Below are 23999 nucleotides of genomic sequence, written 5' to 3'. Positions count from 1 at the left end.
TGATTGCAAATCAGATGAGATACAAGAAACGCAATGACAAGGAAACTGGATTTAAAAAGCGGCTTTAATGCTGAATTCATGCATTGTAAAGAAAACCTGACGTTATTTCAGCTAATTTGGCTGCATTAAAGTGGAAGAAGAAAATACTGATTGCACTGTGTAATCCGGTCTACCACAACAAAACGAGCCTGGTGGAATTATGGTACAAAGAAGCGCGTTTGCTGTCGCACAACCAAAACAGGAAGTGGCATCGTTTTCCCCGGTCACAATCCCCAGGTGACAGTGGAACAACTGGAATAACTGTGGAAACTCTACACTGACATGTGGCTTCAAAGCGCGGTGCTCTTCCTGGGGGCTTAAGTTAAATTCAGGGGTGAAAGTGTTAAATTGAGACTTTATGGTGCATTCAGGTGCACTTCATAAACCCAGAAATCTATGCACGGATGGCCAGGAAGGTTGTTAAATACAAGAAATTTAGCATTTCTTCTTATTTTTCTTTGTCTTCTGTCAGCCCCCGTTGTGCACTCTGGCCACCGCTGTTGATCTGTTTCCTGTCTTCTCTGCTTACCTTGTAATGCCAGTAATTTCACATGTAATATAACAGCTGTAATGGTTTGTGCTGGTGCAGATTTTCGATTTTCTATCTATTTTTACTTTCCACTTCCTTCCTCAATGTTTCCTCAATGTTTCCATTCATTTCCATGTGAGCAGGTGGTCTCTTTAGGGAATTCAATGGTCCTGACTGTTCATACTGCAGGTACTGTACTCTACAATATCTGATTTGGTCGTTGTCCAACACTGACTGTCTGCGTGAAGCTCGGACCTCCACCCTCCGTGGGGAGTCCCATCGCCTCTCCGGACCTCAGCTCCTCAGTTAACAGGAAAGGATCCATTTCCGTCATGCTGGAGATGTAAGGAGCTGGTGTGCGTACGTGCGTTTTGTGGAGATGGTTCTTAGAAGTGGTTCTCTGCACCTCCTGTCCTCACACCAACAAAAGGACAACGCTTAAGACCCACATAGGTGTTTGCCAGCTCGTGCGGACTCCCTTCACACTCCACTGCTTCAGACTCTCTATAGACCGCATTCCGGTCAGGGTGTCGGGTCAGTGCAGGCGCTGAAGGACACGCAGCGGTTTGCGGGCTGCAGTAATTTGTTTAACCTTTGATTAGGCCCAGGAATGTCAACTATGAAGAGACACTATAAGTCCCGACAGCATCGTTTGACACTTTGGCAATCTGTCATTGCCACTTGCTAGCAAGCGAGCGAGTCCCCACTCGAGACAATGGCCACTCCACCGCCCGGGCAGAGAGGGAGCTTTTATGTTTGCACCATCTGGTTTGGGCCTGAAAGAGGCGGAAGAAAGCACGTGTGTCTATCTGTGGGATTTATCTCATGTCTTTCTGTGCAGTAAGCTTCCTTTGCAAGACATACAGTGTAGCATTTGTATCGGTAGATTTGAACTGATCCCGGAGATGTTATCAAGAAAGGAAGCTTTTTGAAGTTAGAAAAATCGTCCGTCATGCTTCAAAAAAAGACGTAACGAGGGCCAAACTTTGGGAGCCCGGCCTTAAACCTGCGTCTATCATCACATCAATTTGGCACACAGAGCCCAGCCTCAACGCAGATTGAAAACATTAGTGCATCACATGCTCTTTTTTATTTAATCTAGCAACACAACACTGACCACATGTTACAAAAGATGTTTAAATAAAAATCTGCAAATCTGGAATTTAATGAGGTAAAAGCAGAGTTATCAAAGGCACATTTCTGCAGGGTTATTATCCTAACTTTCACGTTTTATGCTCAACTTCAAAACATCATCGTACTTCTGGCAGAGTGAAAACAGAAAAAGAAGAGCTTTCCTCAGGAAGGCTGCACCACGCACACACACGTATTATATTGTACAATTTTAGTATGCTAATAAACATGTCAATTGTAGTTTTACAAGTTCCAGATACACTTTATCTTCTCGCCACATGTACCTTTAGTAAATACTCCGCAGCAGATTCTGTTGTCATAAGCTGGAAGTTATGAAATACTTGTTCACACGGATCACTTGGTGGAATCATTAATTTCATGCTTCATATCCAGCTCCAGCTCCAGCTCCTTCCCCCGCCCCCCCAAAGCTGCATTGATGAGAAACAGCAACAGGCTGGATTCTGAGGCTGTGTCACGTTGATGTCTGTGAAAAATGTTTTGGATGTAACTTGTCTGAATAATCTGCTCTTTGTCTTACTGTAAGAGGTTAGAATCTGATTATACTGACAGGACCGGTCATGAAGTTTAATTATGTCCTCTTCAACCTTCTTCTTTGTCAGTTTTGTACATGTGGGACACCAACCTAAAGAGACAGTTCAACCCAAAATCAAAAACATATTTTTCCTCTTACCTGTAGTGCTGTTTATACTGTTTTGGAGTTGCTGAGTGTTGGAGATATTGGCCGTACAGATGTCTGGTTTCTCTTGAAGATAATGGAAATTGATGGCACTTGGCTTGTGGTGCTCAAAGTGACAAAAAACACATTTGTAAGACTCAGCAGCAATGTTTCCTCCAGAAATCATGACCTGTGGTTCTACAAACGGACGATAGGCACGTGTTTGTGACAGCGCGAGATGTGAGCATTAATGGTGTCCTCCTGAGAGGAGCTGTACCTTTAGCTAGTGCAGCTTCGTTTGAGCACATCTACCATCTTGGACAGCTACAGTAGGTAAGACAACGCCGCTGGGACAAACCACATGCAGAACTGCACTAAGACCATTATGATTATTGCTAATGATTATTTTCAAGCATGTTTTTCAGTGTCCAAATTGTTTTTATTGTTACTGTACGAGTACCTTGACAAAATGTACTTGCTGTTACATACTTTTTTCCAATATTGTTTTTTTCCCCATAATATTCATGTCTACAAAGCCCCTTTGAAGGAACCGAATTGAAATCATGATCATTAAGTAACTTTACAAAATTTCTGTTTGTACTGCAGTTTCGCATGTAGCTTGTCCCAGTGGTGTTGCCGTACCTAGCCGTCCAAAATGGCAGATGTGCTCACGCATGCCTTTCTCAGATCTGGCAGGAGGCTAGCTAAACTAGTTAACTTTACAGAGGAGGAAGTCATTAATGTTTACATCTTGCACTGTCACGAGCACGAGTCTCTTGTCCACGTGTAGATGCTGTAGATTAACTGTCAAAAAAAGACGGATGCGCTTCTCAGATGAGGCAGCCACTCACATCAGGTAGTGACAGATGCATGCTTCCTGCTGCGTGGTGATATGGTTGGAGGGTGTAGTTCAGTAGAAAGAAAATAGTTCCTACTGGAAACTGCAAATACAGGTCATGATTTCTGGAAAGAGATGTCGCTACTTTACGAATGTATTTTTGGTGCTTTGACCACCACAATCCAAGTGCTATCATTATAGCCATTATATTTGAGAGAAGACAGACATCTCACCAACAGCACTACAGTTAATCAGAAAAATGTGTTTTTCAATTTTGGGGTGAACTGTCCCTTTAATATAAGCTTGTACATATTTGTGAAAATGGAAGGATCATGATGTACTACTTCATCATTACACTCGGTAACATACTTATCTGTGTGTATTTTTTTTAAAATATGCATGACTTGTGTATGCAAATGTGCATTTTCTTCCCCCAGGCGTGCCGAGCTGTAACAGTTATGTATCACCTATTATACGCTGCTGAATTAATGTCCTTGTTTTTCATGTTGAGCAGAGGTAAGGTGATCACTCACAATCTGAACCTTGGCAGCTATTAGTCGTTTCTCGGCCAACTACGAAAGCAAATGTATCTCAGTCCAGAATCTAATCCAATAACCTCACATCTTGAACTCTAAAAATAATCACACTCTGTCAAGACAGCTCGTGTGTAATTGCCAGCAAATATAAGTGACCCTTGTAACGATTACCAAACACTTGCATTGCAAGGTCATTTTGAAACTGAGCGTGTGTTTTATACATAATGCAGACAGAAATTCAGTATACACTGTACAGTACAAAAGACATCTCACTTTGGATAATGTATACAGTTGGGATAACAAAAATAATACTACAAACACAATCAATATATAATACAATCGTAATATTTGTGGGCTGCGTTCTGTGAGCAACAGTTTAATAAAAAAAAAAGCCACATTTCTCATTCGTCTCCTTGGAGCGGACCAGATTAGCTCTGTCCTGCAGTTTAAGAGTCAGTGCTGCTCTGGTATAGCTGCTTTACATTCAGAAGAGTTCAAGTCCTCCATATTGTTACAACACAGCTCCCCAAGAAAACTGTGGTTTGACATCGTGCTTGAATTCTCATAGAAGTTGAAATGCAAATTGTAGGCATGATGATAACGCGCCTGTACGCATTTGTCCTTAAATAAGGTCAAGTTCCTGTTTGAGAACAGAAATCAGTTCAGGTGGATCATGCCACACACTGTCTTCCTCCCCATGGCTGCTTTTCGGTTCATTGTGGGAGAATAGGTTGCAACAGCAGCAGCAGTTTCTCTGGGGAACAACAAGGGTGAATAAAAGATTCATTGGGTGACTCCCGCGGCCTGCGAAATGAGATGAGACAAGAGGATAAAATATGAAGCGTCCCTCTAATGTGCTACATAGCCGTTTGGAAGTTGAAAGTTCGGACGTTCAAAGGACTAGGAGAAGTCCAAGGGGCGGATCATCATGACGGTGGCTCGTAGCGAGTAGCTGGGGCCCTTGAAGTAGTGCCACTTGATACCGTTCAACTTCCCTATGTGTTGTCCTTGGGTGAAGTACATGCCGTTAAGGTTGGACGGGCCACAGGCATCAAACCACCAACCTGCAGACAGAAAAGACAAGGACATAAACATCTGAATTTGGACATCAATTACAGAGTTAGGTGATAAAGTATTCCTATTATGTTCAGGTGTAGATAAAGTCACACGTCCTTGGTAAAGGTTGAAAGTTTCCCATGGCCTCTTCCACAGGGGCACGGCAGTGGCTCAGACACCATTTCACCGCTATCTGCTCAATGTGTTACTGTCACTGGGTTCACTGGCATGCCAGTACCTGTTGCTGAACACATCGGTACCTCTTTCTATTTAAAGCAAAGGGTGCATGTGCATGAGCTCCAGCCCTGTGAATGGCATGGGAAACTTTTATTCTACTGCCAAGGTGATACATTTCATGATTTCCTTCACGTACAGTGCTTCTGGTATTTAGAGGAAAGGTGGATGTGCTTACACTCAGAGCACAGTTGTTTTATTATTAAAGCCAATAAAGCATTCCCACGCTATACTCAGGCCTTAGGTCATTGAAGACTACAGCATTAAATGCATCAGCAGTTAAGTACGGAGAGGCAGCCAACTTTTATTATAGAAGTATCCACCAAGCGACTTCCGTAAATTCCTTAACACTTGCATTTTTAAATGGATTTCTATTATTCTCCCCTGTGTTATTGTATTGTAATCTTTTTTGATATATACAACTAGGACTCTGAGCTGCTATATATGTGTATATATGAACAACACATTGTCATACCTAAAAGACTAAATAGCAATAACCTAAAACTTCTTGTTCAGGTTATGACACCAAAACTACTTGGTTAGGTTTAGTCCCCAAAACTACTTGATAAGGTTTAGTTAAAGGAAAAGATCATGTATGGGTTAAAATAAGTATTTTAGTTATGTTAGTAGTAACGTAGTAGTAAGTTATGTTATGTATGTGTCGTAAGTTAAGTATATTACTTCAAAACAAGTCAATGTTGACTTAATGTTAATGTCAAGTTGTCATAACAAAGAACATTTTAAACAATGTCAACTTTGGATTAAAAGTGACATAATGGACAAATGGACAGTCATAAACACTCATAAATAATCAATATTGGTGTCATGTTATGGCTGTGATGGTGTCATGTCTGTTTTATGTCTGTTATTATTATTACAAGCATAAATATCCGATAACAGATATTTACTGACCATTACATTTATTCCATCCTACTAATCTGGCAAGTCTTATATCTGATATAGTTTACACACCCTCAATGATACAGTCAGATATAGAACATATGCGAGGAATGGCATGTGTCAGTCACACAGCCACAAATGGCAGCGCCTCTCCTCTCTCTCCTCTCAGACCTGAATACCACGCGGCCGACAGTATGACATTTCACAAGACCTGTCGGTAATCAGGCTCGATGTTCCACCCTTGTTGCTGGCATGAATCGCACATATGAATTTCCATTTGATTGCTACTTCATCATAAGACACATACGCAGCATAGCACTGAAACTGGGGGACACCTCCTTACATTTCCGCGGCTGCATATAATTTCAGGATATTGGTGCCAGTAGGAATCAAATGTGAAATTGCACTTGATCTGCGCTGATTTTTTTACGTTTAGATTTAATGAGAAATGACCCTCGAGCTCTTTCAGAGGCGCCGCTGCACCTGATATCTTTGTAAATGGGCTGAAGATGTGGAAGGTTAAAGCTGCTATAGTCAATATTTTCAAATTGACAAACCCACTGGCAGTTTTGGCACCTTGCAAAATCCTACTTTGACTCCAAATAGCTTTTTAGTTATATATATATATTTTTTTTTACTTTGCCCCTCTTAGCTGTATTTTATCATTTATATAACTATTTTGTCCCACCAATTTCCCATGTTTCACAGCAGCAGGCTTACATTTTTCTGAAACAGTTATCAAGTTAAAAACTGCTAGTTACTAACCTCCTCTGCAGTTTGCTAACAGCATGTCACAAAATGTGTTGTGCAACCTGCTGTTTTCTTATATATTTCCCCTTAAACCACGATACAGAATACAGCGAACACATCCTTCTTGCCAACCCTCATTTGTTGATAAACTGCAGACCACACAACCGCCGACACCCACGTAAACATTCAGCATGCACAGCAGCAATCCTTTGGGATTTATGATCAGTATACTCTCCGTTTCCAGACCAGAGATTTTTACTGACTTGTAAAAACAGCGGCGATGTCTTCTATTGGAAAAGAAATCTCGCCTTGTGCAGTTTGTTCTCATGATAGAGGGATCCCCCCCTTACCTCCTACTGTCAGTGCCTTAACCCTACTGTATGTTCTGGAGCTGGGTAAATATATACATTACAGTATGTGTGTGTCCACATTATATTTTCCTCTGTGTTCTTGACACGGCATGCTGCATTGTCCTCATAAATGTAGCAGAGAAGTATGTTCCTCTTGTATAGTCCAGACACTTACATCATTTGGTGTCAGCCCTGCTCTTGTAAATGCTGGGAATAAATCAAATGATATACTGAACATACTATAGCTATCCCAGAGCTGGGTTCAGACCAGCCTTGACTCAGGCTACATGTTGTCATGCCTTTCCTTTGTGGTTGGCCATAGGCAGGCTATGAATCAGATCGGGGCAGGGGTGTTGATCAGTGATCAGATGCCAGTTCCCTTTAACCCACTGCATTCACAATGACCTAAGAGGTAATGCTGATCTCAAATCTGCACTTAGAAATGCTTGATTAGTACCAGGTCAGGGCTGCACAGCAATAGAGCTGCCATGAGGTGACAGCGAGGGTCACAGGGCTCCACTTACACAGCAGGAGAAGCAGAGTCATTTTAAATCTCTCTGACACTTGGTGCCGCGCCCAGGGATTTTTATAAGGCACTTGTTTCCAACCACAGCGCAACTGAGGAGGGATGCAGAATATAAGCTAATAGGTGCAGATAGATGTATAAGTGGCCACGTTAGCCTATTGCATGTGTTGCAAGAGCAGGTTGTGATCATAATGACCTGAACTAATGACTGGGCAATGAACATTGTGGGGTTGGTCGTAAAGCCAATCAGAGAAAACTGCTTTTGGGATGGTTACATCATGCCATTGTGTATTCAATTCAGAAGAAAATGCTTAAAGGATCAATCCGATTTATGACTTCTTGGGCCTTTTATTGTAGTTTTATCCATGATTTGTAATGGTAATAATAACATGGTATTCCCCGTGTCATTTGCTGGAATCGGAAAGAGGACATCGGCGTGGAGAAGTCTGATGGGGTAAGAAAAACAAGAACTTGGACGAGGCAGGCAGGCTAGCTAAACTTATTTGGATGATAAGAAAATGAAGGCAAACGGTGAAATTATAGTTTAAAGTTGTTCTAGTCGGTATTTTTCACATTAACAGTGGATCAGAAGACTATATATGTATCTATATCATGTAAACTCTGTCATTGGTCGTGACAAACCCACAGAGAATATCACCCGACTCTTAAGACCCTCAGTTTTATGGGACTTACTTAGCATCTTTAAGTTAATTGTTTTGGTTTCTGCAACTTTACCTGACCTGGTACAACAGTAGACAAAGTTATCGACTAGCTAGTACAGTACGATTTAGCGCTGTGCCAGTATAGGAAAAAAGGTCTAGGAATCTGTTACCATTTTGGTATAGGGGAATAAACACTTTGTCTTGTTTGTATTCCTTTATAAATCTCAGACCTAGATAGTCTTTGGTGGTGTTTATTTCAGGATGTAGCGATTGTGTCCTTGCAGATAGCTGAAATAGCTTTACGCAAGGCCTACTTCATGTGAGTTAAAAAGCGATTTACTGGTAAACATAGTGGAGCATTAAGCAGCTAAACAGCTGGTGGAGACCAAAAACAGAGCTAAAAGTGAAGTGAATATTGGACTTGTATTTATCAGGCAACCAGAGACACAAGTCATCTGATTGTGTGATCATTCATTTTTCTGTCTGTGTTCTTGACGTGTTCCCTGATCTTAGCAACTACTTTGGCGAGTGCAGTTTTATCGTAACAGATAAAATTTATAGTGGAAAAACAAAACCAATACTCAAGTTTTGTGGTGAATGTGTCACTGTAACGCATTGTTTGGCTTCACTTACCGCCCGTGAGCATGAGCGCACACTTGCACATGCAGTTGTCATTGTCCATGTCCTTGGTGCTGAAGTCTGCTCCGTGGATTACTAGACTGCTCTGTCTGCCTGCAGTCCCACTGTGGCTTTTCAGGAACAGCCTGAAACACATCAAGGAGGGGGAAGAGGAGGGAGTCAGGACATGGAAACACATCAGGAAGAGGAACGGGGGGAGAGGAGTACGGTGGAGTGAGCAGTACAAGTAATAAAGACAGCGAGAAGACATAACATGCTGCAAGAAATGTCCCCCCGAGAGATCTTTATTTTCTTGTTGTGATTGAGTACATGTAGAACACCTGGAACAACATTAACGCGGCAGAGAGACTATAAGATAAAGAGGCAGTGTATGAAAGAAATACAGATGGAAAGTGAGGGAGAGGAAAGAGCATGTAGTGTAAGGAATGTCTGGGAATCACATTTCCGTCTGCAGGCCTACAGTACGTTAATTTACACCACAACAACAGAGAAGTCATAAAATACTGCCCTGTAACAGCTACGCACAGTGAAAGAGCAACAAGCAACCTGTTAAACCTATCATCCATCCAACGCTGGATGACAGGTATTTCCCCTCGTCTTGTCTCCTTGTGTTTAAGCACATTGTTCCTGCTGTTAGTTCCTCTTCATGATGACACATTCCTTTCATGAAACTGATGCGATTTTGAACACATGATACTGCATTTCTGCTGCCAGTGCATATATATCTTTTGCCATTTATCAGGAGATTTTAGATTCGAAAAGCATGTATGAGCGCTGCAGGCAATAATTGCAGAGTTCATACTGTGCAGAACCTACAATATATCAGTCCTCTTAGGTCCAGCCAAACTGAACATGTTGAATGTATAACAATCACCACTGGTAGGAGATTCAAGCTGCTGGATAGAGACTGAAGCTGCGATCGGCATACAGGAGGCAACTCACTTTAACATTGTTGAAGGGAAGATTTGTTGTTTTGTTTGAATTGCCACTAGGGGGCTATCTATCAAAAAAGAATAAAAAAGTGTTTTGTGGGGAGGTCCATGGGGAGCAGATGAGTTGAGTCCAGACCTTCTGGAGGTATAAACACTGAGTCACACTGGATGCTGCTCTGATATGGAGCCATTTACCAACTCAGAGACAGCAGCGATCCGGGGAGGTGACCTCCACTGGCAGGTGTTGATGTACGCTAATGTTGACTGCTTGCTTACTTTACTCGATGAACTCTGTACATGTCACGGAGAGAAGAGGGGGAAAAAGAAGAGGGAACTGGAGTCTCTGGTGAGTGCTGAATTTAGTGAGAGTTGACCTGAATTCAAACACACAGACACACAAACCCTGCCGTCATCCGTCTTGCTATTGTCGAAGCTCTAGTTCAGGTAAAAAAAAGAGGAAAAACTAAAATGATGTCTGTCTTCTCTGACTTTTTTTGAAGCACTATTGTCTTTTAATTGTTGAGCCATGGTGTCTATACCTTGTTTTGCTACCCAATTCCTCCTCGACTAATGAGGATGTTTCTTTGTGTGTCTATTTACAATAAAATGACGCAAAATAATACGCTGAAAATTTGTCACAGATTAAACATATTCTACAGAAAGTCCACGCTATTGTTAATGCATAGTAGATGCAGATATGCAGGTCTGTATAAACTGAATAGTTGTGCTTTAAATTACTAAACAGCTGTTGAGCATCAACTGGTCATTTTCCATCCCATGTAAGGTGACAAGACAGACAGTATTAATATTTCATATGACAACAAACAGCAAGTCTATAGGTCTGATAAGTCGCCACTCCCAAGCTGAATTCCATCACGCACTCAAGTGTTCAAAGCACAAATTTAAAACTAATATAAAGCTTGGAAGCATATTTCCTCAGGGTGTGTCCCACTGTGAACTCACTCGTCGTGTGATGGGGAATTGCTGCACGCGGCTCTGACAATTCCTTCATCCTTCTGACAGCTCTATCATTACCATCAGAACACGCCTTCCCGTCATCTGCCGCAACAAACACTAAAAGTATTTTGTTTCTCTCACGCTCTCTCAGCTTTTGCTTTCTCCCAACAGAAGAGATCTCAGCACCATGCCAATGAGGTTCATTCTCACCGAAAGCAATTTCCTGAGTTCATTTCTGGACAACAGGGGACCAAGGGCGTGTAGTGAACCTTGCACCCAGTTTGGGTTTCTTTTCCGATGAGAAAGTAACAAATACAAAATATTTCATGCTTTGAGTCGATGCTGAACACCTCCAGCGTTAGTGAGGCTTCGAGGCATCAGGTTGAACATCTCAAAGAAAGAGACGGGTCGACTCCCCAGGAGACAAAGTCATTTAACGTGAAAGACTTCTGTATTTGGACAGCTGTGTAAATGCACTGCAGGTCACTGTTGGGAATTCACAAAGCCACTAAACCAATACGTGTAAGCCTACAACGTAAGGGTGAGTCATGTGTCTAATCAGTGGCACCGAATGACCACTAGACATGGGCAAGTTTGGACAAGAGCCTGTGAGTATATTATAAGCACTTGCGTGTGCGTATATCTTCCCGCGAACAGTACATCATCTGTGACACATGCTGAAGTATTAACCATTGTCTTCAAGGCAACAGATGTCTTTAGATGTAATTTCCAGTCAAAAGTAAACAGTGCTGCTCCACTTACAGTACGAGTAGCATGACTTCTATCAGCTAATTCCCGATTCTGAGGAATAAAACATGCGGTGTCAAGGATGGGGTCTGCTACCGCTCTGATAAAGACCAGACTTCGCTGCACATCCACTCTCCATTTTCCAAAGCTCTTATGACCTCTGTTGCGCAGAGCAATCGCCAAGGCACATCATCAACAGGGATTTTAAGCATGACACTTTGACAGGGTGCTTTAAATAGTCCGCGGCTGTGTTTACCGGGTTCGCCGCATATATTTACCAGACCAACAATCCCCAGCTCAGCCTACATCTGCAGTTTTTCCTGTCTGGATCCATTATGCACTCGGATGATAAGTGGGATAATCCAAAAATGGGTAAAGTAATGAACTCAAGAGGAAGACATGCTATTCCTGAGGCCTGTTTTCAAAGAATGAGCGGGGAAAAGACAGAGAGAGTCTAGTAATTCATGTTGATTAAAATGTATCAGGGGAAAGACATCCTTGGATGGATCTGGGACTTAACAGGCAATGCGTGACCATCTAGTGGTTCCAGTTAAAGTAAATTTGTATTGCGATTGGTCAAGGCTTATTATTAACCAAAATATTGAGCTATGAGGGATATAATTTAGGTTTACTCGATGACAACCTTGGGAAGGGAGGCTGGTGTCCTGCCATCTTATTCTTCTAATATCCACTTGTTTGTGATCTTTAGTCATATTTAGAAAATTGAAGAAGCAACAGTGCATGTCATCATTTAACCCAAACTGCAAAGATATATCTTTTCATTTGCCCTTGGTGGTTTATTGTCATGCAGTTTGGTTTTATCTACTTAGATTGTGAGACATCTGCTGATCACAAATACCTGTCAAGTCAATTTGACTTGGTGGAGTCATTACAGACAGACAGACAGCACAGAGCAATCTTGTCTGTATTGTATGTGTGTTGGATGCAAATGTCTCTGGTGGAGATATATCAAACCATGGATAAATAAAACCAAAACTATTCACACTACTAAAACACCATTTGGGTACACAAGGGGAGAAAATGTGTGTGTATGTGCGTGATTTGGGTAAACCACCAACTGCTTAATGCTCCGGCTTTGATGCAGATTCAGTTTCAGTCATAATGAGTCTATGCTCTGGAGTATTACAGCTGCAAGCTGTGTACGTGGGAAATGAGTTGTTGCAGGGTCAGGTGAGGAATCAGATATGTTTATTTGAGAGCGCTTCCAAGTAAAACTGGGTTTCCAGGATTTTAGCACTGTATCTTAGGCACACTGTTATCAAACATTATCAAAATATTAAGGCCTTTTTTTTTTTACAGGCTTCACACATCATGTGTATTATAAACACAAGCTTTTGTTGCGTAAGACGTGCATCAAAATGCTGAGCTTCTTAGGGCTTTTTTTCCCCCTAAGCGCCTTAAAAAAGTTAAGCAAACATAAATAAGCCATCATATTTAAATGCACTCAAATTGATCACATGGACTTCTTCCAAATATGCGTCCCACTCTCCCAACACACAGCAGAGGATGTGTTGGATCGCAGCGGAGCCGGCTGGGATTGGCGCGAGGCCTCAGATTCGCTAACGTGTCGCCTGTTTGCAGTCTTTATCTGACACATCCCATTTCACAACGTTACTCCGAACAGAGGATATTGCTGTCATACTGAAACTCTATGAGGAAATTTCTCTGGAAGGGTTAGTGAAAGGCCGTTAAACAATGTGTCTCATGAAATCTCTGCTACCCTGTACAAAGTTCAAGCCGGTCTTTGAAGAGTACGGGAGAAATCAAATACTGAGATAGTGTGAGCAATTTCTGTAATGTGCATCAAATCTTTCTTGAGGCTCGGATGAAAGTGGTCGCAGCCCTTTTTTTAACAATCATCTATTGACTGACAGCTACGCTTGTTTTCTTTCATCTCCATACATGAAGGTGACAACCCAGCCGGCTGAGGGTCCAGCGCGTGCTGTTACACACCTGGAAGTCATTAGCCTCCTGAACTGCAGTCTGATTGGCCCATTGCAAAGGTTAATCACCCTGACCAATGGTTCGCTTCCTACTGCCGGGCCACAGAGGTGTCTGGCTGGCTGAGACCCGCTTGGCTGCTCTCCTGCCACTGGGTGTCAAATAGCTCCATTGAGACACATGTACACATGATGGAAACAGTATGCACAGGTTAGCTACAGTGCACTCATGTAGATTGATAATACATGCAATGTTTTCTTCAGTAAAGTTACTGGCTGAGGAGTGTTTCTCAAACTTTTTACATCAGAAAGTATTAGGCTCTTCATGTACCGTCATTATGACTCAAGGCAAGTCATGTCTCCTTACTGTTTTGTGCCGTTGCTAACATTTGCAAGTTCTGTTGCTACAGTGGTGCTGCTTAAGTAGCCACTAGCACTTATGCTAGATTCACCGATGTCAACTGGGAAATTCTCCTCCTGCGATGTACTGCGCATCCTGATAGTTCTCATTGGGAGCAAAGTTTTTAGTGTTTTTGAAATGTTCATTTTTACCTCCCTTGACTCCCTTAATTTCTGTTTGCTCACAGTTTGAGTTGAGCTCGCTACTGATCGTCATATGTGCGGGACAAGCATGAATATGACTAGGTAGCAGGCTGAAACAAAAAAAATAATTATTAAAATTATTTATTTTAATTTACCTGGATTTTTACTTGATTAATTTGACAAGGTGACAGAGTATGGAGTTATAGAAGTGCCATAATGAGACAAATAATAAAAAAAGTGTTTTCAAAAAATTTACTTTGGCTTATATTATGGCTTTCCTATGACTCCATAGTAGAGAGCTGACCAATCAACTGTACATTGTGTCGAATTTAAAAGTCCATATCAGAGCTTTGATTACTGATAAACTTTAAATACACAACAGATTTTTCATTTCTAACGAGTCCTGCTGCTGATTCTGTTGCAGCCTCCGATGCTTCGTCTCCGTATCGCTGGAAACTGTGGAACCCGATGCTCGCAGGGATGAGATTCAAGTAGACATAACTTGAGATATCCAAGATTATCTCAGTGTGAGTCTTGGAAAATGAAAGGGTCACCATGTTTTGGAACGCACATCTCTGCCAATATCTTTTCTAAATCCTCACATGAAACACGTCTAAACGAGGTCTATCTGATTCCACGGGGAGATCGGGGCCATTACCATATGGAGAAATCACTGGATTTAAGAACTTGGCTGTACGAACTGAGAAGGATATTGAATAAAGATGTAATGGCTCGTTCAAAAATAAACATATAAGTCTTTTCTTCCAGCAGGGAGGCACACTGAAAGTACATACCGTACGATCATTTTTTTATTTTTTTTTTTAAATCGGTAAACCTCAACTTGTGTCTGTGCATATATTTAACTACTGTGAACGTGTACCTCACACAATTTTAGTATTTATGGTTCTGTCTCGCGCCCAGCGTACCGCACATCTTTGCATGCGTATTAGTGTTTGAGGTGCATTAAACAGACATTACTCAGACGTTAACTGACCTACATTCCTCTGAGGTAGTTTTTAAATGCAGACATTATCAGGCTAAAGTTGAGCAAAGGGTTTTGGAAATCTTAGACGAATTTTACATGTAATGAATTTAATAGAAAGTTATTGGAAAATATGATAATAAGATATATGATTTGTTTATGGTTTAAGTCCACTTGGGTGCAAAATGAGTGGGACATGGCATCCCACATACGAAAAGGTTTGTACTGCACGAACATCTTATTGGCTTGCACTTCTTTTCTTCTTCTTTTCTATATCACCATTCATCAAATAATCTGCACAGGGATTTACAATATTCACCAGGCGCCAGAGCTTTGGCTGGTAATGTTTTCAATTTGTGTGTCTGTGTGTGTCATCATGGCAAAATGGCATCCTGGACACATCTTTTGTGGTGGGAACTCACACAGAAGCGGTTTTGAGTAAACACCGAGCTGTTTACATGTCTTTCTGTGGACAGATTTTTGTCAGCACAATAAAGTCACAACCGTGATACAGTCATGAAAGTTGTGTACAGGCATGTAGTTGGGATTAAAATGAAGGCTAAGTGGCTAAATGGTCATGGTCGGAGCAAGGGACTGAGGAGGTAGGAAGTAGGAAAGGGGACACTTTATGGCCCTGGCCTAGATTTGTCTAGTGCAGCTGGTATAGCTGCTATTGTTTCCACCTTGTCTGTCTGTCTGTCTGGCTGTGGATGGATTTTTGTCAGCACAACAGAGCAAGATGCAGTTACGAAACTTTACAGATGTGCATGGTCTGAGCAAAGGGGCCCCGCTTGCTTTACATCCATATTTGTGTATATATGGTGGAAACTACCACAGAAGCAGTTTGGAGGTATTTCGCTAGGTGTTTATGTCTATCTGTCTGTCTGTCTGAAGGATTTTGTAAACACAAGCACTAGAGCCGTGCGAGATGCAGCACCAGTCCAGACAGGTGTGCAGCTGAGATCAAAATAAAGCCTTAGTTTCATGTGATCCGACCCATGAATACAGTTCTCATGTAATAATGTGGTAATGAGGAGTCACGGGTCGGAACATGAACAGCTTGATTGGTGTCGTGCCGGACTGATCCTTCCACAAGATGGTCTCTAGTTAAAATGTTGTACTGAGCTCTACTGCAACAACACTAAAATTCATTTCAGGGCAAACTCGACTCTTGAATCAACTATGAACATTATTTAGGAGAACAATTATACTAAGTGCCACTTTATTTTTCCAACCCCTGTGTGAGTCGGCCATTAAAACATGATTACGTACATTTATTGTACAGCTCTGAAGTAACCCACCGGAGGGCTCGCCAACATTCGGTATGTTTGCATGCTTTGAGTTTACTCATTATTTTCACTTTCCTGTGCTTTTACAACAATAATTGTCTTTTCTGTTATTGTCAAATACATCTGTGTGCAAAACAGTATTGTTTTATGCTTAATTCTGTTCGGTTAGGCATGAAGAAATCACACCTCTCCCTTAGTGCGCTGCAGGAAGCTCTGTTTCCTGGATTCTTAACGAACCACTTTTAGGTTTGTAACAAAACAAAACAAAACAAAAATTCAATATGCACCACTACATCATTGTATACTTCAGTTGGTCTCTGCTGGCTGACAGATATAATAATACTTGGTGTTTATTTATTTAAAAAGCCTCTGTCAAAAATGGCATCATGGAAAAATGTTAGAAAGCCACCTATAAATCAAAAAAAACGTCTTAGCAACCAGGCCATTCTCAACAGTCCGTGTTTATCTGCGTGACACTGTTTATCTAAGCTGGCATTGTGTATCATTTATTTCAGTTCGCGGCTTTGTCATTTTAAGTTACGTAATTTAGTTTTTGTGTAATGTCTATTTTTCTTCTATCGTTGTCATAATTTCCCTCTGACTCACCTCTGCTTTACTTTTTCTTTTTTTTTTTAATTAGCATTCTTATGTCTCTTTGCTTGACTTTTACTTTACCCCTCCTGTTGCTATTGATATGTAGACACAAAGCCCATTTTTCCCCCCCGCAATGAACCTCTGATAAATGAGGGCGATTAGCTGGATGTGTTGATCCGATGGCTATCGTTACAACAATATTTGCGGGTCATCAAATTATATTTTTATTATTTTGCTTTCTGCAACCCACGCTATATCATCGCAACCAAATTAGCTCTGATGATAGGGGGACTTTCTACAGTTGTTTATAAAGACAGTAACCTCTGCAATTATGGTGACCCCACTCACAACGAGGAAAAAAGCTAAAAGAGCTCATTTCACAATATTATTATGAGGTTGTGGTTCAGTGGGAACTTTGTTGCTCTGGTCAGCTCAAATGTACCACTCACAGTGTTGTCCATAAGATTTGTTCATTTAACATAAAAAAAACACTGCTGGTATCATCTTACACTGTGCAGACGTAGCTGATGATTTGATTTCTTCTTTTATTTGGTTTCTACTGCAGGGATGTAGTCGTCCTGATCTGCCCCTGCTCTCAAGTTGTATTTGCAAGACCAGTGCATTGTAGATATTTTCTCTTTTCCAACCCGCATTGATGAAAATAGTTCAAGTCTTGGAGCCAGAGGTGCATGAATAGGCTTTGGCAAAGTTTATAGTTAAACCAAATAGTGTTTATATTTTCATTTTACATTAATCTGCACTTCATTTTATATATTAATCCAGGATTTGTTTGGCATATATAATGTCAGAAATTTGAGAAAAATGCCCATCATAACTTTACAAAGACCAAGTTGAGTCATTCAAATTTCCTGTTTTGTCTTACCAACAGTCCAAAAAGCAAACATATTCAGTTTGTTGTTATGCAAGGATGAAAAAAAGACAACATTTAAATTTGAGAAGCTGGAGCAACCTTAATAAACAACTTAAAGGATAAGTTGACCCTGTCATCATCTCACCTCTATCCCAATGGAAAGTTTAAAGTTCCTTAGTCCAAAAAACATTTTCTGGAGATCGTTCGACCCGAAAAATTTTCGAGCTAGGGGAAGTATTTCAGATGGGGTGCTCAGCAACCCAGCAGCTGGAGTGAAGACTTCATGTGTAAATAATGTCTTTTCTTATCAATTGGGGATTTGAGCTACCGGAGACTTAGATTATGTTTGAAGAGCTGCATGAAGCCATGTTTTCTTTTCCCCATTGCTTTTTGCATGTCTAAAACAAGTCCCAATCTAATTCAGCTGTTTAGGAGAATGCTGCAATGCAGTTTTGGGTGAACCTTTCCTTTAAATAACCGGCCAGTAAACAAAACTATAGTGTTAGATCTCATTTTTGGTGAAAGCCCTTCAACTTAACAGTGTTTGACTGCATGAACTCAGCTGTGTTAACAAGCTGTAATCAGTTGTCACCTTATCAGTTATGATTCATGGAAGCAAACTCTCTGAGGCCAGGATTGGCTGTGTGAAAAAGGCCTTCAACACAGGCAGAAACTGTAATATACAAATGGTACTGACAGAGAAAAATAATGTTTTTCTAAGTATCGCTGAATTGAGGGAAAACTGATGTTTATTGATGCTTAAATGGGTTTCCTGGAACCTTAAGCACACACATCATAACCATGTAAATATCTGTTTTTGAGATTTACCCCTTCATTGTACTGAATGAAGACACACTGCACAAATATGACATTGATTCCCTGTATATTATTTCATTTCTCAAAGATTATGACCCTACATTTCACAAAGGAATAATTGCACACCTCCCTCCCTCTCTGCAAGTTGAGTAATTCCCATTTCACAGCATACTGTGCTGTATATATATGTATTAAAACAAAGAAGCTGGCAGGAGGACAAACATTTCCTGGCTGCTGTGCTCAACATTGTTCATGATGAATGGTGAGTCGTGCGCATTGTTAGATCACCACTATTCAGTTATTCTACCTGGTTTCCAAGCAGCGTTTTACTGCTCCTGGCCTTGTTTATGTGCTTTTTGTTCTGACAGCCTGTGTATGAGACACAGAGAGAGAGAGACTGTACCATATGAGGTCTTGATAAATGTTTGTCTGACTCACACTGACGCAGACTATATTCCAGTAAACCACCGCGGATGACAGAAAATAAACCCGAAACCAACTCAAAAGACAAGCCATATCGCTTACAGCTATCTCTTCGGTTTCACAGCAATAAATGCCATTTGGACAACTTGTCACAGATTGTTTGACATTTAAAAGCAGAGAGGTGCCAAAGCAGAAACAACAAGAGTATGTGGCAGCCGCGGTTTGTTTGTGGGCCAGGCCATCTGGTTTGTTTTGGCCCGTGTTTCAGAGTAGCGATGTGTGATTATCATACCGTAACTATTTTTCAAGAACAGATCTATTTATAGAGATCAGCGTGTTGATTCGACTCCTAAACAGTGTGAGCCTGCATCCAAAACAGCCTGGAAGGGTTGGGGGTGTCCTTTGCCATGTCTCAGTGGGACGAAGACAAAATTATTGCTTCCCTAATTCAAAAAGGACAAAAGTTCAAGTATGGGGTGTTGAGAATAAAGTGTAAAAGGGTGATATAAAAGCAAATATAAACTTATGTGATAGTGTGTGTGATGAGAAAGTGAGAAAGTGACATGAGGAGTTGGATGGTGTTTTCTTAAAGATATAATATGTAGGAATTCTGGATCTAACAACGATTTGTGCACTTACATCATCCCGATGTTTCCAACAATGTTCAAACTCAGAGAAATCCACAAGTTTGTCCAAGCTAACGGTGCGTTTCATGTGGTCGCCTGTCGCTGTTTCCCGGATAGGGAAATCGGCATACGAGACAAAACTTAACGCCAATAACATTTCAAAACATTACCTCATCCGTGAACATCTGTGCCTGAGTCACATCAGAGAGTTTTTCTTCAGCAATGGTGGTTGTTTAATGGTAGTGCAGTGAGTCTGACGGCAGGAACTGTGTTTATTCGTGTTTCTCATGCAGTGTTTATCTGCCCAACACAGCCAGTTGACTTTACTGTATACTAGCCGTAAACGTTAATGAGCAATGGCACACAAGGAGGGTGTGTGTGTGTGTGTCAAAGAAAAAAGCCAGAAAAGCCTGTAAACGGAGGACAACTCCGGGTATTGCTGCTGCAGTCGGGTCAATACACAGGAGTGAACATTAATCTGAATCTGGTTCCGGATCAGAGCAGAATACGAAATGACTTGAGGGTCTGGCACTCTTGCCCCCACTCCATCCGGCCCTCAATGCACCACAAGATCTCTTGGTTGAATCTCCAGGACTACCAAATTTACAGACCTGAACTTCACATTTTTGTGCCTGTACATTCAAACCAGAGCCATTAATAAAGACTAAAAGGTAACCAGAGTTTCTCTCTGTCCCCACATTGCCGTTACACAAAACTTCAACTTTGCGTTAAATTCAAAACAATGTGATCTTTTCTGCTTGATTGAAATCCATTTCTCCTCAGAGAAAACCCCAGAGCCAACTCCAGGTATAAGCTGCTCAAGGCGTAAACCTCGTAAAAGTGAAACCCCTGTCGAGATTAGATATGGCAACAAGCCTAACGGCCCCCCGCTGTGGGGAAACACTTGAAACTTGTAATCTCTTCAAGAGCTTCCAAGGAATAGAATGGTTGAGTTGAAGGCTTTTAAGTCACAGGATCCCGCTCCTTATTTCGTCTTTCAAAAGCTGAACCAAAGACATTTCGCAACTAAAGGGACCTCTTATCAGAGCGAACCAGCCATCCAGTGAAAACTGCAGAATTGGAGATGTCAGGCCTTCTCTTCTAAAGCCAGCGATTGCTTGGAACTCGGTGGAATTTGCAGTAGTTTTCCACATCTGAGAGGGCCAAGCATCTGCCATAGTTTGAGGCCTGTTATCATTAACCCCCTCAAAAGAAAACAGAAACCTTCGCCCCCACATCACACGAGGACAAAATGTCGATCAGAGAAGAAGTTTGCAATAAGGAGACGATGACAAGCGATACATTTGGTTTGGAAGGAATTTGCAATGAGAAAAACGTAACGCCATAGACTTACATAATGGGATCGACTTGATTGAGGCGTCTGGAAAGCTCCCAGTTACTGGCCATACTTCGCCATTATCTTGACACCCTGGAACATTTTGTCTTTCTATTGAGGTATGATTTCCTTATATAATTTCTTTCCTCCTTCCTTCCTTCCATTAGTGACACATGTTAAAGACACAGTTTCACAATCTTCTATATGCAGCGATAGAGGCAAGTAAAAACAAAAAGACTTGTCTAGACGGGAGGCTTTTCAGTCACGTTTCCAGTCGTCCATCTCACGCACGTCTGATAGAACAAATATGCTTCTAATCATTACAGCTGTCTACATAGGGAGCAAACTCCCGCTATCGGCGTGTAACCACAACCTGCCACGTATTTTTATGTGTCAAGTCTATTTTCTTCTGTTTTACACGGATCAACAATGATTGTGTTGTGCTCTGAGCCAAAACACGAACTCCACGTAATACAGTTTGAATGCATCCTGTGGAGACACTGGAAGCTTCTGTTGCTCTCACTACACAGGCTGTGAAGACTTCGTGTCAGAATCTACAGCTACGCTAGCAGCTCTGTGAGTCAAGCGCTTTGAGCAAAACGCTAACAGAACAGCCATGCTAATGTGGTCACCAAGAACAGCTGAGTCTGATGGGAATGTCATTGCCGATGGAAAGTCAGCCAAAGCTCTGCAGTCTATAAAACATTTGTGGAGCTTCACAGCAAAACAGCATTTCAGCACTCTCCTAAAAAACTGAAGTAGAAGGGGACCGAAAAAACAAAACAAAAACATGAAGTGGTTCCATACAAGTCGTCTGGTGTAATCCAGTTATCCGAAATCCCAGATTGATTTTTAAAACACAATATTTACACCCTTTTAGAGCCAAATCTTCACTCTTTCGGAAGTGGGTGGACAACTCGACTGTGTGTAGTAAACAAGGTCTTCTGAAGTCAAGTTAGCATCTCAGGATTTCCCGGAGACTTGGATTATGCCAGACGTCTGGAGCCATTTTAAATTTGGATGGATTGTTTTCTTTGTTTTTTGTTTGTTTCTGTTTTGTTTTATAACGAGTCACCACCTGCTTCTGTTTTGTAGGAGATTGCCGCTGTTTTGCTGTGAAGCTCCAAAGGACTTTTGATGAACGTTTTCCTTTGAGGAAACTTAAGAAGGCTAACTTCCCTCGCCAAGTTCCTGTCAACTTTAACAGAGGAGCAATAGAAAACATTCTGACTGGGAACATCACAAACTGGCACGGTTTGTGCACCCAACCCAGCCACAGTCTGACATCTACCGCTGCCATCTGGCAAAACATACTGTCGTACCACCAGACTATGGAGCAGCTTGAAACCTGAATCTCGCATGACATTTTTTGACCTAATGTCATATTAAAGGTTAATGGATCAACAGAGTTCCTTTAATTTATCCTGAAGGGGACATGAATGGCCGATTCATCCAACAGTGATTGATTTATTTCACTCTGGACCAACATTGCCATCGATGCAATGCTACTAGCGTGGCTAAAAATGATTGGTTCAATCATTTGCAGCTTCATCCGTTTATTCATATTTCCGCCTGATGTCTGCATTGCTTTAACATGTGGTGCAAATATGACACCACAGTTCAAACCACGACTGAATTATGCAAAAATCCCTTGGCCTGAAAAAACAATTATCCCCCTCTTTGTCCGAATAAGCGGCGTTACCTGTAGTTTTGTTTCTCACTGCCGATTTGGAAGCGGTCGTAAAGTGAGAAAGCCTGGTGTCCGTCCCAGTCCGTCAGCTCTACACGGAGGGCATACTGCCTCTGGCTGGTCAACTGGTAAACATACTCGTTCCCCAACCAGTGCTCCGCGGTCACGCTCCCAAAGCCCTAAAGCGAAGAAAAGAAAAACAGTGTAATCAGTGTGGAAATAGCCCTGATAATCCTTTTTGTAAATCATAGACCAGAGATTGTTCACTGCTATGTCCTCTCCTTTTCCTAGAATGATAAAATCTTAACACCAGAGGATTGTGGAATGGATGGGAAGGAATTTTCTCATTTATTTATTGATTTATTTTTCGTCAATCAGAATTAAGATCAGAACAAACGGTTCCTCAAAATAAATAATGTGGCTGTTTATCCAGCATTCAAAGCATCCCAGCGTTCTCTCTCATTTCTCCTGACATCAGTGAAGAAGCCGGGAACATTACTTCAATTGTATATTAATATACTTTTTAAGTTTTAAGTGTACTTTTAGCTTGATCCTGCACATGCAAAGACTTACCTACCCAAAGTGCCTAAATTGGTACCAGCTGAAATAGACACACACCTTTTTCCATTTCTGTCTTCCACTCAAGTCACACATGTTAAACTCATTATTAAAGACTTCTTTCCCAAAACATATACTACACGCACGGACACTCCTTCAAACAACTGCGAAAGTTCGCATTTGATCAGAGTGGCTCCCGGTCACAGGCAAAGTGCTTCTGACAGCAGCAAGAGCGGTAGATTGCAGAGGGGAATATTGCAGAGCGGGATGACATTACAGCTCTGACAGGATAGTCTGGACCGCTCCATTAAAGATTGGGAAAGGGGGGGGGGCAGGAGGAGAGGCAAAGTCAGGGGGAAAGTCTGTGTTTGTGCTAAAGCGTGTGTGGTGATGAGAAATGGGGAAGGAGGGAAAGTAAATATGGGGCATTCCTCGGGCCTTAGGCATGTCCTGCCGAGTGGGTGGAAGAGAAAGTGACTGGGGCCCATTACTGCTTCTTTTCTCTCTTTCTCCGTCTCTATATTTGATCTCATGATGAGATGTTCCCCTCTGACTGGCTTTCAAGCTTGATCCAATGCCTCCTACTGTGACTGCGGTTTATCTCAAGAAACTCTGGCTGGAGAAAAGGATTGGACTAGAGTTCTGTTGACAGCTTTCTTTTGTATAGTTCCGGTGCCTCCCGATCCTTCACACGCAAACCTGATCTACATCACTCAGATCGAGAAAAGATGAGGAGATTGTTAGTCATATTGTTGGACCGAAGGCTCGGTTTGCATTTCAGTTACACTTGCTGAAATCACTTTTGTCG

The 23999-nt window shown here is 41.5% G+C and overlaps 1 protein-coding gene across 2 annotated transcripts in view; it reads right to left on the bottom strand.

Annotated features, from left to right (window-relative positions):
* Nucleotides 1-1639: 1639 nt before the first annotated feature.
* The window catches only part of angpt1 (angiopoietin 1), a 62939-nt gene continuing 40579 nt past the window's right edge, over nucleotides 1640-23999 (bottom strand). For both annotated transcript variants that reach the window (XM_084379917.1, XM_084379918.1), the window contains exons 7-9: nucleotides 22646-22812; nucleotides 8861-8991; nucleotides 1640-4813 (exon numbers count right to left, since the gene is read on the bottom strand). In XM_084379917.1, coding sequence (XP_084236043.1) covers nucleotides 4650-4813; nucleotides 8861-8991; nucleotides 22646-22812 — 462 coding nt within the window. In that variant the 3' untranslated portion in view covers nucleotides 1640-4649. The remainder of the gene's footprint in view (nucleotides 4814-8860; nucleotides 8992-22645; nucleotides 22813-23999) is intronic.

This window comes from Pagrus pagrus (genome assembly GCF_965226575.1).
Source record: "Pagrus pagrus genome assembly, chromosome: 17".
In the NCBI taxonomy this organism is placed as follows: domain Eukaryota; kingdom Metazoa; phylum Chordata; class Actinopteri; order Spariformes; family Sparidae; genus Pagrus; species Pagrus pagrus.
This window is presented reverse-complemented; position numbering and strand designations above follow the sequence as displayed.